Here is a 15,385-nt window from a genome sequence, read left to right as displayed (position 1 = left end):
GTCTGCAGACACCCCCACGCCTCTCTCAGAGAAAAAATGCTCCCAAACCAATGACTAACTGGAGCAGGGGGTGTTGTTTCCAATTATATATTGCCAAAAAAGAGGAAATGTATTGCAAAAAAGAAAGGGAAAGCCCCTCACTTTTGCATGGCACTTCCATATACGCATCAATGTTTGTGTGTATACAGATTTACAAATAATTGCAGTGATTTAATAAAAGGCTGTGATCAGATGGCCTTGCTCTGTCTGGGGTGGGGGGGGGGGTGATGGGTACCCTCAAGGCCTTGCACTCCTGATGGTTCTTCATCTTTAAACCAGACTTGGACTGGACAGCCCATCAAATAGAGGACTCCTTCAAACAGAAGACTGCCCTACATAACACAGGCCACCCTGGGGTGAGGTAGGAAAACCAGAGTGTGGACAGAGAATGGAATGGAGTGGCTGAGCAGAAGAATTCCAGACCGCACCTTTTTGTTGCAGTGCCTCTCCTGTCGGTAGTATTTTCCGTCTCTCCAGCAATTCCATCAAGCTGGCCACCACAACGCCGAGATCCCTTCCTCGGTTGGCCTTTGCCAGCTCTGACCCCATCAGCTTGTACTTAAAATTGGGATCTTTGGCCCCAGTGTACATAAATTTATTCTTGCTTACCCTGCCCTGCACTTGATGCCAATTCTCCCAGTTTGGAGAGATTCCTTTGGAGCATTTCACAAGCCCTTCCAAGTTGAACCGCTTAAATCTTACGTACATGTTTCTGCTTAGGGTCAGGGGAAGAATGAATTCATTTCTCTGCTGCTCAATAGCTGAAACTCTCTAGGTCCTTCACAGCGACTTAACTCCATGTTTCAGGACATGGCACCGTTGCACCGTGCCAGTCCTTAACGGGAAATGATCACTTCCTGGCTGAAAAACTCCTCGACCTTTAGATCAGCCCATGACCTGGGGAGGTGGTGGGCACTCTCACAGAGGAGGTGCAGCTGGGCAGCCATCTGGGCGGGATGGTTTGCCTTGGCGTCCTGCACTGAGCAGGGGGGTTGGACCCGATGGCCTTCTAGGGCCCTCCAACTCTGCTCTTCTAGGATCTTGTGCTAAACCACCTGTCTCCCTGTTGAGGACATGGCGGTGTGTTTTATGAATTGTCTGCCCCTTTTCAACACAGGGCTGTGGGGTGCATCTGATCGGAGGACCCACTTGCAAAATGCACAATAAGGATGAATAAAAGCCCCAAAGAGCCAGACTTAATTCAGTAAGTGTTCCAGACATGCCATGTGTGAATCAAGCAGCAAAAAAAAAAGAAAAAAAACCAGTTCTGAGTGGCTTTAATCACCCATCACTCCAGAGTCGGGTAGTTGGGGCAGTACAATTCTGCACTGCAACATGATAACCTTAATATAAAGTGTGTGGGAGGTGGAGGGAACCCAGTGTCCATGAGTGAAAAGATCTTTACTTGCGGGCACCTGCTAAAGTTCTTCAATTTTTTTCTCTACAAGCTCCCACTTCTTTTAATAGAGGTACTGCTATGCACAGTCAAGTCTCTGACCCATGGAGACCCCATGCATGGAAGCCTCCAAAATCTCCAGTCCCTGACAGGCCTTCTCAGCTCCTGGAAATTCAAGACTGGGGCTTCCCGAATGGAGTCCATCCATCTTGTATTTGGTCCTTTTCTTCCTCTGCCTTTGACTTCCCTTAGCATGATTGTCTTCTCCAAGGAGTCTTGCCTTCTCACAAAGTATAACAACTTTATTTTGCCATTTTTGCTTCTAGTGAAATCTGGCTTGATTTGATCTAGGACTCACTTGTTCGTCTTTCCGGTAGTCCAGGGTAGTTGCAAGCTTTCCTGCAGCACCATGTTTCAAAGGAATAGGTACATGGATGTGTATGAATCCACAGCAATGACTATACATTAAATGCATACAACTTTCTGCCATTTATAAAGCCAGGCCTCCACAGTTACAGGGCTTAGGGGTGCAGGACTCTTGCAAAAATGGGGAAAAAAACCATGAATTTCTCTAGCACACCCCCACAAACTTTAGCTTGATTGCTTCCCTCTCTCTTTCATGTGTCTTCATGCCTATTAGTGTAGCTGCAGCAACAGCTTAAAGAATTTCCCTTTCTTCTCGATATACCGTATATGCCAGCATATAAGATGACCCCCAATTTTTACTTTCCTATTTTTGATTTCAGGGGTCATCTTATAGGCTGATATATACAGTAATAATGTCTGGAACAAGTGGCCAGGAAGTATGTTTCAGAACTATGCCCATATATATTGGGTAATTTCTAGGGCATGCGCATTGTCTGCAAATTTCCACAATAGGTTGCAAAACTCTAAAGACTAAATCCCATTTAATTGAAGGCAAACTCACAAATAAATTCTGCAAAAATTAGACCTGTGAAAAGCAAGGTTCACCTGTATATACTCTTCAAAAAGGCAGGCAAAATACCCAAGAATCAATTTGAAGCGACATCTACTGTATATGCTTCCTATTCTGATATTAGAAGTGGTGGAAGATTCTCCAACTACACATTATAGGAGGTGAGCAATTATCCTTCCAATGTTGGAATATCTTTTATAGTCGTTCAGCTGTCAAAATAACCAATTTTCACTGGTTTGTCATGAATTTCTATGAAGAAGGTAAGTAGCTAAGTACATCAGTGAGCATTAAAGACCATTCCAGCACAAAATTTATCTGCATACTAACCTGTTCCCAAAAGGTAGCAACTGCTGGATACTGCAAACCATGTCTTTAAAAAGAACATTAGTTCCACTCCACTGCTAGCAAATAAATGAATTAGAAAATCCTTTATCAAAGAGATATTGCAGTTTCCTAAGAAGATAAACCCGTTTTTCTGCAAGAGAAAAAAAGATCTGCAGATGCAACAGGGAGGCTGCCCATGGACACTTTGCTGCTGTCGCCATACCGGTTTCTTGCATTCCCAAATGAGCCCTTGGGTCTGAAAAAGGTTGGGAGCCCCTGTTGTAAAACCCTGAGCATCAAAAAGTTTAAATCACTTGAAAAGCAAGTGGAAAGCTGTTCAGATAGACCACTGAAGCTGGATTATCCTATCAGTGAAGAAGGCCTGCAGTCTTCTGGGCCCAAACTGAGAACCTAAGAAAGTGACCAAAGAAAATAAGAGCTTTCTAGATCTTCTGGATTCAACCCTGAGTCAGGACGCCCAAGTCTCAATGGTGGCCAGATGTCCATTCACAGTTAAAGCTAGTACACCGGCTGCACCCATTTCTTGTGCTGTTTAATTTGGCCATGGTGGTGCCACATACCTTGGTTACATCCCGTTTGGATTACTGTAGCACACTCTACATGGGAAACTTCAGCTGGTTCGGAGAATTGCTGCTAGGTTGCCCCCCGGGGCTGGCTGACAGGGACCACACAAACCCTCTGTTGGCAGAGCTGCTGGCTGTTTCGGGGGGACAATGCAAAGTGCTGGTGATGACCCATAGAGCCCTCTGTGGGTTGAGTCCTGGCTTTCTCCTCCATGGATTTGTCCTTTAAGTCCTTCATTATATCTTGGTATCGATGCATTTCGTTGTAGAGGCAATGATTGGGAATCATGACCATTCACCACAATGCCTGTGTACTTTTAAAATATTTTACCCTCTGTCACCTGCCTTTTTGTACCTGATCAATTGTTCTGGATAACTCAAAAGCTTGCACACTGTTTTGTTTGGATCTAGGAAAGGCATTGCCCAGCTGTGGAGTTTTGGGGCCACCAATCTGGGTGGCTTTAAAAGTGAGTTGGAACATGTCTCTGTTTGCTTTTTTAAATAATTACTTTGACCTGGAAGGGACTGTAGAGTGGCAGTGGGAAACGATCTAAGAGATGAGTGGGTGAAGGAGATGGGTTGCCAACTTTTCAACCTGCCTTTGCTCCTGTGCATTTCACAGCTGCTTCTTCAGAAGCAACACAGTACAAAGAGCAAATTTAGTTCCTGAGGCTAGAGAGAAGAGTGGCAAGGGAAAACATCAGCTTCTGATTTTGGTAGACCAAACCTAAATGGCACAGGAACACAAGTCAGGCCTTTTTTAATGGTCAGTTGGCAATGCTGGTTGATTATGCAACCCTCCTTTAAAGGCAGCCAAAAGGAAAGTGTTTCCCTCCAGATGCTGTTGGACTGCCACTCCTATCAGCCGAAGGTGAGGGTTGATGGGGCTTGCAGTCCAACCACCCCAGAAGGCCATGCATTCCCACATCCTGGTTTGAGCAGTTGTTCCCAAATTTCAGCACCAGACGTTTCAGTCTTGCCTTTTCCTGCCACTTTGAAAAACTCCCTTCACAGCTCACCAGATTCCTTTCTAGAAGCCAATAAGAATCCCCCCTCTTCCAACTCTACTATTCTAGGACTCGCTGGCTCCTCGGCCTCCCCACTCCGTCCAAGAGCAGGCTTTTAACTTGAATGACTGTCACGGGGAATTGGGCAAAGGTGAGCGAGGGAGAGGGCCTGGCAGCCAACTTCTAAGGGAGGAAACCCAGTCCAAAAATGTAACCCATTCTCTCGGACTGGCATTGCCAACCTGGTTCCCATGGATGCCAAGATGCCTGTAAATTCAAATTCCCTAGTTCCAACCATCGCCTGATTTTTGTATTTCTTGAGGTTTTTAAAACAAGCGGGCTAATCTCCAGCACCACCATGATTTGGACTTAAAGTAGCACTTTTGGTACTTTGGAGCTCGGACTTGACCTCTGCCTTGTCCTTTGGTTCCCAGGCAAGTGACTTTGCTTCTAGCCTTGCCTTCCAGGAAACAAATGCCATGCTTGCCAAGGCAGCCATTTGTGAGAATGCTCACAACACCTCCAAACCTTCCAAAGGTGCCACTGACCCAACAACGTCGGGCCCAGAAAGATTGGTGAGCCCGACTGTCCTTGGCTGGAGATGTTTCAGCAGCACCTCTACAAGATGTCGCTTCCAACATTTCTGCACCTCCCCTAACATTCTTATTCCCCTTCACTCCGCCTCCCCCAAATCCAGCTTACAGGTGATCAGAAAAGCTCCGGCATGAACTGCTGCAACCACTAGGCCATGAAAACAAAACTCCGCTCACAGAGTCGGAGGAGGCAGCTTCCCATTCCAACAAGAGTTTTATAATAGTCTGAATTCTTGCCTGTGTTTGTCTGTTCCTCGGGGCCAAAGAAATGCACAACAATGAGCTATTTATTTAATCAAGAACCTAAAAGGAACACTAGATGCAGCACCATATTAATAGTAAAAGAATTACTGCCCTTCAGGCTTACAGTCTAACAATAGCTTACAATTTTCGTTCTCCTTTTTAACGACATTGGAGAAACTTTGACCGTTGGTTTATTAATATAGTTACGGAACAATGCTCCTGTTGGTGACAGTCTCCTTCTGTCAACTGGGTGTTCATTTTGCAGCTTTTACTTTCTAATGTGAAAGTGAAATATGCACGGATGGGGAAAACCCACAAATGTTATAAATAAAAAGATTCTAAAATAGATATAGTAAGCGCTGAGTCAAAGAACTACATTAGGTAAGCCGTCACTGCTTACGCTCACAGTGCTTCACCTCAGGCATCATGCAAAACCATGGTTAAGGCAAGTTAATCATGGTTTGGTTTGGCTTGGTGCGAGAGTGGACAAAATGTAGCACTCCAGATGCTCTGACTCTCCGAATGAGACAGCCACCGATGAGGGATGAGAGGAGCTGTAGGCCAAAACATCTAGTGGGGAGCACAAGTTGTCCAGCCCCTGGTTTCGTGTCAGAATCATCAAATCAGGTAACAGTCAGCCAGAAAATCAGGACTGGAGAAGATGGTCTGAAGTAGCTCTGCAAAGTATGGCTTGGCCTGCACGGTCTGAATAGACGAACCAAAGCGGAAGCCATGGCTTGGTCTCCGGAGGGACCTGTGCAGAAATACGAGCACTTGACCAACTGAAAACGACTGCAAACAAGCAGGCCTGAACTATAGTTTGGGAATTCAAACGCTTGTTTGGATTCTAAACTATGGTTAGCACAAACCAGGGTGGCAGAAACGTCTCAGTTAAGCCAGTAAAACTTCTTTTGTTGAAGAGGAGCCCTTTTGCCCCGTTCATCCACACACGCCACGCTTCTGAGGAGCTGGCAAAGCACCCTTCAGCTTCAACAGTGTTTTGTTACATGCCACAAAAGGGCTACTGCTCATGTGCAAAGTGCCCTTAGGACTGCAGCATTTAATACAAAGCTCCTTCCATTCCTACAAGTCCATTTCTCTCAGCACCTTTCTGCACATAGGATGTGAAACAGCTGCAAGGTTTGAGTCTTGAGTTTGCCGTCTCGCTCCCAGGCATCACTCCCAGCTGCCTGGTCTGGGAAAACCGGAGTGCGGCTAGTAAACACTAACTGGGCAGTGACTCTTGGCATTTGCCTTCCGAGCCAAAACTATGAACCCATTTGAAACCGGTTTGCTGGGAAGTTGGAGCAAGCGAGGAAAAGAAAGAGCTCTCGACCCCGATGGCAAAACCATGATTTCCCACTGCGCCTGAGCCAGCTGCATTAAGGTAACCAAAGCCAGCCACGCTGAATGTGCATCCATCAAGGTGCTAAAATCCTAGTCTTCTGGAAAGCACCCCTGCATGATACACTCACTCACTATGTTCACACATTACATGTTTAGGGTGTACGCTCAAAAACACCTACAGCTAAAGATGTGTGAAGAGGTCCTTTTATACCTCTTCATTCATGAAATCAAACCCCGTTCTTTCCTGTCTGCCTCACACACTCTTCCTTTCCCAACGGCTCCTGAAATACAGGCGATTGTGAGCACAACAGCCAACACGCTGGCCAAGCGGTGAGCTTCACAACCAGTCGGCACACTGGTACGCCTTCTCCCGGGTGTGCAACTTCTGGTGCGTCATGAGGATGTCTCTCCGGCCGAAGCTCTTGCCGCACACGAGGCACTTGAAGGGCTTCTCCCCCGTGTGGGCTCGCTCGTGGATGACCAGGCAGGTGCGCTGGCTGAAACTCTTCCCGCATTCCGAGCACTTGTACGGCTTTTCGCCGGTGTGTGTCCTGCGGTGGGTGACCAGGAACTGCTTCCGGCTGAAGCTGCGCCCACAGTCCGAGCAGATGTAGGGCTTCTCCCCCGTATGGGTCCGTTCGTGCTTGATGAGGTCTGACTTGGAAATGAAACCCTTCCCGCAGTGGGAGCAAATGTAGGGCTTCTCGCCCGTGTGGATCCGCTCGTGCTTGATGATGTAGGATTTGCGGCTGAAGCTTTTGCCACAGTAGGAGCACGAGTAGGGCCTTTCCCCGGTGTGCGATCGCTGGTGCTCGATCAGCTCGGACCGCCACACAAAGCCCTTCCCGCATTCGGGGCACTTCTTCAGCCGCTCGTCTTGGATCCTCTGCTGGACCATGACCCCCTTGACCTGCTGGTAGCCATGTGAGCTGCCCGCCACCTTCTCCCTGGCCTTCTCCGGGCAGCTTCCCAGCCGGCTCTCCGAGGCTTCGCCCAGGTCAGCATGGCGGGAGATGTTCCACACGGCTCTTCCCAGAAGCATCCCCGGCGGTCCCACTTCCCCACCGTTGTCCAGCTCCTCTCCACAAACACTCTCTTCACCTGCCAGAATGGAGAACGTCTGAATGCAAAATGACCTTCCAGAATAAAGGACGCCTCTCTCTCTCTCTCTCACTCTCCCACACTCTTTCACTCCCACTTAAACACACACATCAGCCATACATTCTGGCTTCTTTTACTGATACCCTAATTTTAATATGGTGTCTTCCTATCTTTTGGTCCTTTTAGTGTTCATTGCTCTGGAGCCTATGTCAATATGGAGCTATATATGAAAGTGGTAAATATATTCTCTCGGACACCTCAGCCTTCTGCTGCTTTGTGCTGTCTCGCTCGCTCGCTCGCTCTCTCTCAAACACACACACACACGAGAGACACACAGCATCTGCTCATTCTTGCTCACACACCTCATACTCCCCCATCTCCGCACGTGTGGCTGCCATTCATCCTTCTTCTCTTTCTTACTCACTCACCACCCCATCTATCTATCCACAGCTACTCTCGATCATCAGATGACCTCCATGTTCCTTTCCAAGTCTAAAATTCTGAGGTTCCATAAAAGAATACAGAGAACGGAGGCCGAAATGCCTGCGTTGCTGCCACTGCCGACCGAGGGCTACCATTTCTTTAAAAAAATCTGTGAGAAGTCAGAGGAAAGCACCCCGTGAGGGCTGCACATCTCTCAAGGACCCACAACCCTCCAGTGTTATACGTGGCCTCCGGTATATTCTAAGCTTGCTGCGGGAGTTTTGTAGGACTGCAGAACTCGGGAAAGAGTGAGCCCCGTACCCAGCAAGGTGGCATCTCGGTCCTCTTCCTCCTCCTCCTCCTCCTCCTCCTCCTGTTTGATTTCCCCTAAGATGACCTTCTGCCAGGAATCAGATGAAACTTCTTCAGCCACGGGGAAAGGAGCAGCCTCCTCTTTGAATGGCCTCGTCTTCTGAAGCCCCAGTCCAGGTCCCACAAAGGGCACAACACAAGGATGAGAAGGAGGAGACATTTTTTACTGTTAAAGAATTTTCTAGGCCCCTTCTGGCTCTAGGCACCGCCTCTGAAGCAGCGTCCCACAATCGCCATCACAACAGCACATCGATACCGTTCGAAAGAGCATTCAGGGCAGGAACAGAAGGTGCCAGCACAGCATAATTAAAAGGCTGGCCGAAGGAAAAGACCTCAGTCCTGCTCCTCAAGAAAAGGGCCGACCCGGCCTCCCCTGCAAAGGGGTTCCACCATCAAGGTGCTGCCACCGAAAGGACCCGGAACACAGAAGGGGGAAGGGACAGGACTCCTAATCCTGCCCCACGCTCCCGTCCCGCTTCTCTGAGAAGCCCCTGCGCAGCTTGGGGGCACTGAGCCCAGGCTGACCACACGCTCCAGAGCACCGGCCTCCCTGAGCACGCCAGGATGCTCTCGCAACGATGCCCAAAGGGCCAGGGGAAGAAGGCAGAGTTGCGAGCGATTTTAGCCCTGAGAGGATCCTCCGTCTATTTAGCACTTTCCAGGAGGGGAGGGTTATTTCCACAGAGGCTGGAAGTGAGCAGAAGGAAGGCTTAACCCTCAACTCAGGACTGTAGCCAGGGCTAAGCTGAGGGGACTGCTCTCCCAAATCTTCATTGCCTCATTTTTTTTCCTTTTTTACAAAAATACTTATTGACTTGTATCTCTAAAGGGCTTGTGAACCAAATGAACTGCGCCCTCTACTTTTGTGTCCCCACAGACCATGGGCCAGAACTCCACCTCATAATCCAAGAGGGTGGTATTCATTTCAATGTCACATCCTGGCTAAACTTGAGGACAGTATTTTATCTTTCCATTGGAACATTTCAGATATTTCAGCTAGTGTTTTAGATGCTGCAAAGCCAGTTCTTTTTGCAGACTAACCAGGCCTTCCCATCCTCCAGATCTTTTAGACTCCAGCATTCCAAACCATTGATCACACTGGCTGGGTCTGATCGGAGTTGGAAATTCAAAAACATTTATCTGGCTTAAATCCCTCCCAATTAATTATTTAAATTGTGGCTGGTTTGGCCCCGGTTGTTGAAAGGCATAACAAACACTTAAAAAAAAGATGAAACACTTTTCAGAAAGGAAATTCTATGGCACTTAATGCGTGCTGATCATAGAAAGCAGAAACCATAAGAAGTTATATTTTTCCTTTGGGCTCCAGACTCCAACACATACACTAGAAAGCTTAATCCTCAGGACAATCACAGGCACTCTAGCATCTTCTCGACTCTCTTATGGTCAGATTCCTAACCACCAAAATGACTTCCATGCAAAAGAGTGGCCCGTCCCTCATTCACAGCCATGTAAACCAGCTTTGCCCAAGGGTTGCCCTGCAAGTCTGTGGGATGACAATACCCACAATCCTCAGCCAGCACCGCTGTGGGCAACGCCGATCTCTGCCAGCACCACATTCCAGCTATAAGCATCCAATATCCTCACCGGGTCTTCTTGCCTCTCATCCTCTTGCTGCCTGAGAAGGAAATCCTCCGCCAGGGCCACGGCCTGGGAGCAGTTCTCCGGCTCCATGTTCCTGACCCAGCCCTGGATCTCCGCAGGCAGAACTGCCAGGAACTGCTCCAGCACCACCAGCTCCAGGATCTGCTCCTTGGAGTGCCTCTTCGGCTGCAGCCACAAACTGCAGAGTTCCCAGAGGTGGTTGCAAACCTCACGTGGCCCCTCCGCCTCCTGGTAGCCGAACTGGCGGAAATGCTGGCGCTGCCTCTCTGAGCCAGCAGCCTCCTCGTCCAGGACCTCTTCTTTCACTTTCGAGCAGCTCACTTTGTTGACAGGCCACAGGCTGCGCTCAGTCTGCGGGGTTTCTTTGCAGAGGTCCGGCAGGAGACAGGCCATCCTCTCACTGCTACAATGCTGAGCAGGGAAATGGCCGCACTCTTCAATAAAAAAGAAGAATCATTTCCATGCCTTCCAACCATGTGCCACAAACAGGAATGGGGTGCTTTTTTCTGAATAGTGGCAACACCTAACTTCTGTGTGCGTGTTTGTGTGTGTGAAGAATTTCTACCCCACACTTAAGAAAGGCTCCTAGATTCTGTAAAACATAACAGTGCCTCCCACCAGGGTTTCAGTCTGAAAAGGGACAACATACAGGGAAAAAGGAGAGTGAAGGAAGGAGAAACGAAATCAAGCCTTTTAGTTGGACCAGCAGAAGGGCCCCGCATCTCTCCCTCATCTCCCTCATTTCAGACCGCAGGGATGGCCTTCATGCAACGGTGGCCCAACTTGTAGCTCCCCCAGATATTTTGGGTTCAAACTCCTACCATCCTTCAGCATCACATATTTGGCCATCAGCAGCTTATGTATAATTTTCAAGATTTCTCCGAAACTAATTTGTAATCTGTTTTGTTAACATGAAATACCACAACAAATTTAAAGTCAAATAAGGATGTATAAATACCTATACCTAAGGGCTAACTGCTCACCGGGTGACTTTGACATTGAGACTTAGTCTAACTTACCTCACAGGGTTGTTGTGAGGATAATATGGAGAGAACAACAACTGCAGGTTCCTTGCAACTGGAAAAATGAGGGATAGAAATATATTAGTAACAGCAGTAACAATGATCATGATGAAGATGACTTTAAAGATATGTTTATGATGGGGAATATAAAACCAAGTATAAATGCATTTTGCTAACCACAGTATAAAACACAAAAAACTAGCACAATAGTAAAAAAAAAAAATCCACAATGGTCAAGATGACAAAATTTATTTGAGGGAAGATTAGATCAGAAACATGTACTCAATACTGGAAGTGTTGGTGAAAATAAAAGCAATAGAATCTAGTCTTAAATGTTATTACTTTTATGAATAAATTTGTATTCATATGAAAGTGACAGAGAGATCTTATTTCTCAGTCACTTTTAAAATGTTTCTTTAGAACCAGAGCACCAGTGTGGGACAATAGTTAAGAGCGCAGGACTGGGACTCAGGCAATCCAGGTTCAAGTCCCCACTCAGCCATGGAGCCAACAAGGAGGCTTTGGGCCAGTCACATTCTCTCAGCTCAACCTACCTCACAGGGTGGTTGTTGTAGGAATAAGACTGAGCACAGGAGGAGAATGAGGTAAGCCACTTTGAATTTATTGTAAGAAAAAGGTGGGATAAGAATCTAACCAATAAATAAATAAACATGCAAAAAAGGTCAGTAACCCTAAATTGCCTTTTATCTTCAAACCATCCATGCAAATAAAATCTCTTTTTACATTTTAACTTTCTATATGAAGCCATAATGATTTCTTTCAAACATACATTTAGGGAAAGGAAAAAAAATCCCTCGCTCTACAGAAAAAGCACCTGTATACACAAACTCTCTCTCAAGCACACTCGGTTTCCACAACATGACAACCCACTGTGAGTGACAAGCCATGCTGAGTTCTGTCATTTGAACTGAGATCGCTTTCCTCAGTGCAGTCTGTCTGAAGGCAACCATAGTTTGTCAGCACGGTTTGTTCTAGGCTTTGCTTTACTCATCGTGGGTTACTATATCATCTCAACCCAGATGACCAACCTCACCAAAGGCACTAGGAAGCATCTGTGAGCTACCTGAAAAAGAGGTAACTCCCCTCTTGTTGCTTTTTCCAAGCTTGCCTGGGCCACTGCCAGTCACACCTACCCCATAAGTTCCCAAATGGCACTCTGAGACAACTATCACTGGCTTGGTGCCCCTCCACTTTTCTATCATAAAAAGTGTTCTATTATAATATTTTTATTTATTTTATATTGTTATTTTTAATTTTATATTGTTATTTTTGTATTTTATTGTATTTTATTGTGTTTGTAAGCCGCCCCGAGGCTTCGGCAAGGGGCGGCATAGAAATGTTCTAATAATAATAATAATAATAATAATAATAATAATTAATAGATAATTATGCTGATTGATTGGTTGATTTACTAAGATAATACTAATATTAAGAAAAGCAGTAGTAGTTAAGGATGAAAGGCAGTTATAAATGCAGTTAACAGCAATGAATTTATTAATGCTTGAATACTTTGTGATATTTGGGAGAAATTGGTTCAACAAGTTATATTGTCTATGTGCTTGCAGGAAAGATTGTTCTTTTTGACACAAAGGACGATTCAGAACTCACCCACCCAAACACACAGAGAATCCAGAACTCCACCACCTTACTCCACATGAAGTTTCAATAAGCTACTCCTCTTTCTTTCTTTCTTTCTTTCTTTCTTTAAAACATTTCTATGCCGCCCCCATCGCAACAAAGCCTCGGGGCGGCTCACAGCAAGAACCAAATTATACAATAAAAATAGCGGTGCACACACCGCTATTCTCACCACCCAACACCAACCTTCTCAGCCCTTTTTCTGCTTCTCTTGAACTTGCCCCATCTATGTCGGCCTCCCCACAGCCTGATGCCCACCAGATATGTTGGCCTTCAACTCCCAGCATCTCTTAGCCAGTCATGCTCATTTCCAGATACATTCACGCTGGGAGCCTTCCCTCTGCTAGTACCCGCACAGTTTTTCAGGCGAGAGCTCCCATTATCCCGGAAGATTAACCCTGTCGGCTGGGGCTAATGGGAGTTGCAGTCCAACACGTCCGGGGGGCACCAGTATGGACACACACACACAGGCTCCAAAGGAGCCGGATTTTTCTGCCTCTCAGGCACGAGAGGAAGCGCCAGCGACACTTTGGCCGGGCCAGGATCTCCTCCCCAGCAGCAGCCTTCCCAGTTGAACTTCTGCCTGCCGTGCAGGCCTCCAAGGCCCAGCCTCGCCCTCCCACCTTTCCACTTGCCTGTTCCCTCCCAGAGCCTGAAAGGCTCCGGCCAACCGGGGAGACCTGCGCGTGGGAAAATTCAAAGGCCACTTTCCCACGGGAAGCGGAACCGGAAGCGACTCTCTTCCTCTCTTCCTGCCCGAGAAGCTCTTCCGGCTCCTCCGGGAACGAGGACTCGCTCATCTTAACCCTTTGCTGCCGCCAGGGAGGCATGCTTAACGCCCGCGGGGCCGGAGACCTGCGAGACGAGCGGTGCCGCCGATCTGCGGGCCTCCTGATCGTTTGGACTTCGTTTCCCATGAGCCACTAGGGCTGCGGGTTAGGAATAATGGGAGTTGCAGTTCAGACCATCTCGAGGATGCTAACTTGGGCAGCGTTCCGTAAACTGGCATTTTCCAAGTGCTTTGGACTACATCTCCCAACATCCATGGTGTTTTGGACTACATCTCCCAGCTGCCGGGTTGTCTCTTGGTTCTTCCTCTGCTTTTTTCTGTCATAGCTTTTATATCCCCTTTTCCTATGTTACTACAAGTCAAGATTTTAAGTTTTGTTTTGCAAACTGCTCAGAGAGCTTCAGCAGATGGGTGGTTTAGAAATGCTACTGACAAATAAGGAAATACATTCGTAAACAATGCAAATTACTGACCACTGGCTATACTGGATGTGGGCTATGGAAAGTGAAGTCCGGTTGGAGGCCACCAGGTGGGCACCGGCTAAAAAAGAGTGAGGAATGGGAACACCTCCAACCCCGTATGCCCCTGGCTGGGTCAAGGCACTGCTGCAGGGAAAGAGGGGGGGCTGCCTCTAAACGCACCGCTGTGACTGGCAGGCATGCTGGTCAGGACACCCAGGAAAGGCATTGCATTTCCCCCAGAGTGCAGATCAAGCCTACATTTCCCCAACCAGGTTTCCCTCCAATGTCTTTCCCATAAGCCCCAGCAAACAGAGCTACACAGGGATTGTTTGCTTGTTTGTTTGTTTAAAAACCACAACAACTAGGACATGCCCACTTCAGGAAGACTTCACCTACTTTTCATGAGAAAGCTGCCAAATTCAATCCCTGGCATCTCACTTTAAAAAAGAATTTGAGGTAACAGGTGACAGGGAAAGCTGTGAGCTGAAAAGCAAGAAATGTAGTACTGAGGTCGTAGCAGACTAGTGCCTATACAACATGATGCAAGTTCCTAGTCCTTATGGCTGTCAAGAGAGGGTTGTGTGTCTGTGTGCACCAGTAGGGGCAGAATACACACAATAATTCTCTGGCAAAATCAGGCCAGAGAGGCAGAAGGATTACCAGTAGAAAGGGGCTTGACTAGGCCTGGGAAACCTATGTTCACCAGATGTTGCTGTACTGCAACATGACTAACTGGGAATTGAAATTCTGCAATATCCAGAGCTAGGGTTCTCAACATAATGCCCACAGGGACTTCATTGGTGCTCACCTAGCTCCCTGATTATTTTTTTGAACCAGGAGGCTGGCATGCCCCTCACTTCCAGCACCATTTTTCTTTCCATTAATGCCTCTGTGTCTCAGAAAATAAAAATGTTTGGTGGCTACAACCTGGAATTTTGCTTTGAAAGATGCCTAACCACCCAGTACAGAAGAAAAGCCCCTGACATCTGCAGGTAGGGTTGGACTAACTCCTGCCTAAAACCTGAGAGCTGCTGCCAGTCTGTGCTGACAATACTGGGCTAGATGGGCCCAAGTTCTGACTCAGCATAAATCCACTTTCTGGGTCTCAGTGCCTTCTGTGAAATGGGTATCACAGCAGAAAACAGTGGTTTTGAAGGAGCTATGTTGTGTTTTGGAAATGAGACCCTTCTTGGCCTTGTACCTACATTCTTGGGCATGTCGCTTTTCTTTGAGCTTCCCCAGTTTGCTTTCTGAGTAATGGGTCCTTCGTGACTAGCCAAACTCCCATAGCAGAATTTGGTGTGAGCACCCAAAACACAGATCACAATTCCAAGTGTATCCATCAACCCAAAAAAGTTTCCACACCCCAGCACGGCCTGCCCAAGGCAGTTTAACAAAGATGTGCCATGCCGGATGGCCTAAAAAGGGGATTTAGCCCAGCATTCTGTTTACACAACAGCTAAC

The 15,385-nt window shown here is 47.2% G+C and overlaps 1 protein-coding gene across 1 annotated transcript in view; it reads right to left on the bottom strand.

The window, feature by feature from the left end:
- Nucleotides 1-5,149: 5,149 nt before the first annotated feature.
- The window catches only part of LOC123035061, an 87,189-nt gene continuing 76,953 nt past the window's right edge, over nucleotides 5,150-15,385 (bottom strand). The window contains exons 12-14 of the mRNA XM_044452902.1: nucleotides 9,972-10,423; nucleotides 8,316-8,466; nucleotides 5,150-7,571 (exon numbers count right to left, since the gene is read on the bottom strand). Of these exons, the coding sequence (XP_044308837.1) occupies nucleotides 6,808-7,571; nucleotides 8,316-8,466; nucleotides 9,972-10,423 (1,367 nt within the window). The 3' untranslated portion in view covers nucleotides 5,150-6,807. The remainder of the gene's footprint in view (nucleotides 7,572-8,315; nucleotides 8,467-9,971; nucleotides 10,424-15,385) is intronic.

Source organism: Varanus komodoensis, unplaced genomic scaffold, assembly GCF_004798865.1.
Source record: "Varanus komodoensis strain SLA01 unplaced genomic scaffold, ASM479886v1 scaffold76, whole genome shotgun sequence".
Classification (NCBI taxonomy): Eukaryota; Metazoa; Chordata; class Lepidosauria; order Squamata; family Varanidae; genus Varanus; species Varanus komodoensis.
Note: the sequence above shows the minus strand (reverse complement) of the source record. Positions and strands in the feature narration are given on the sequence as shown.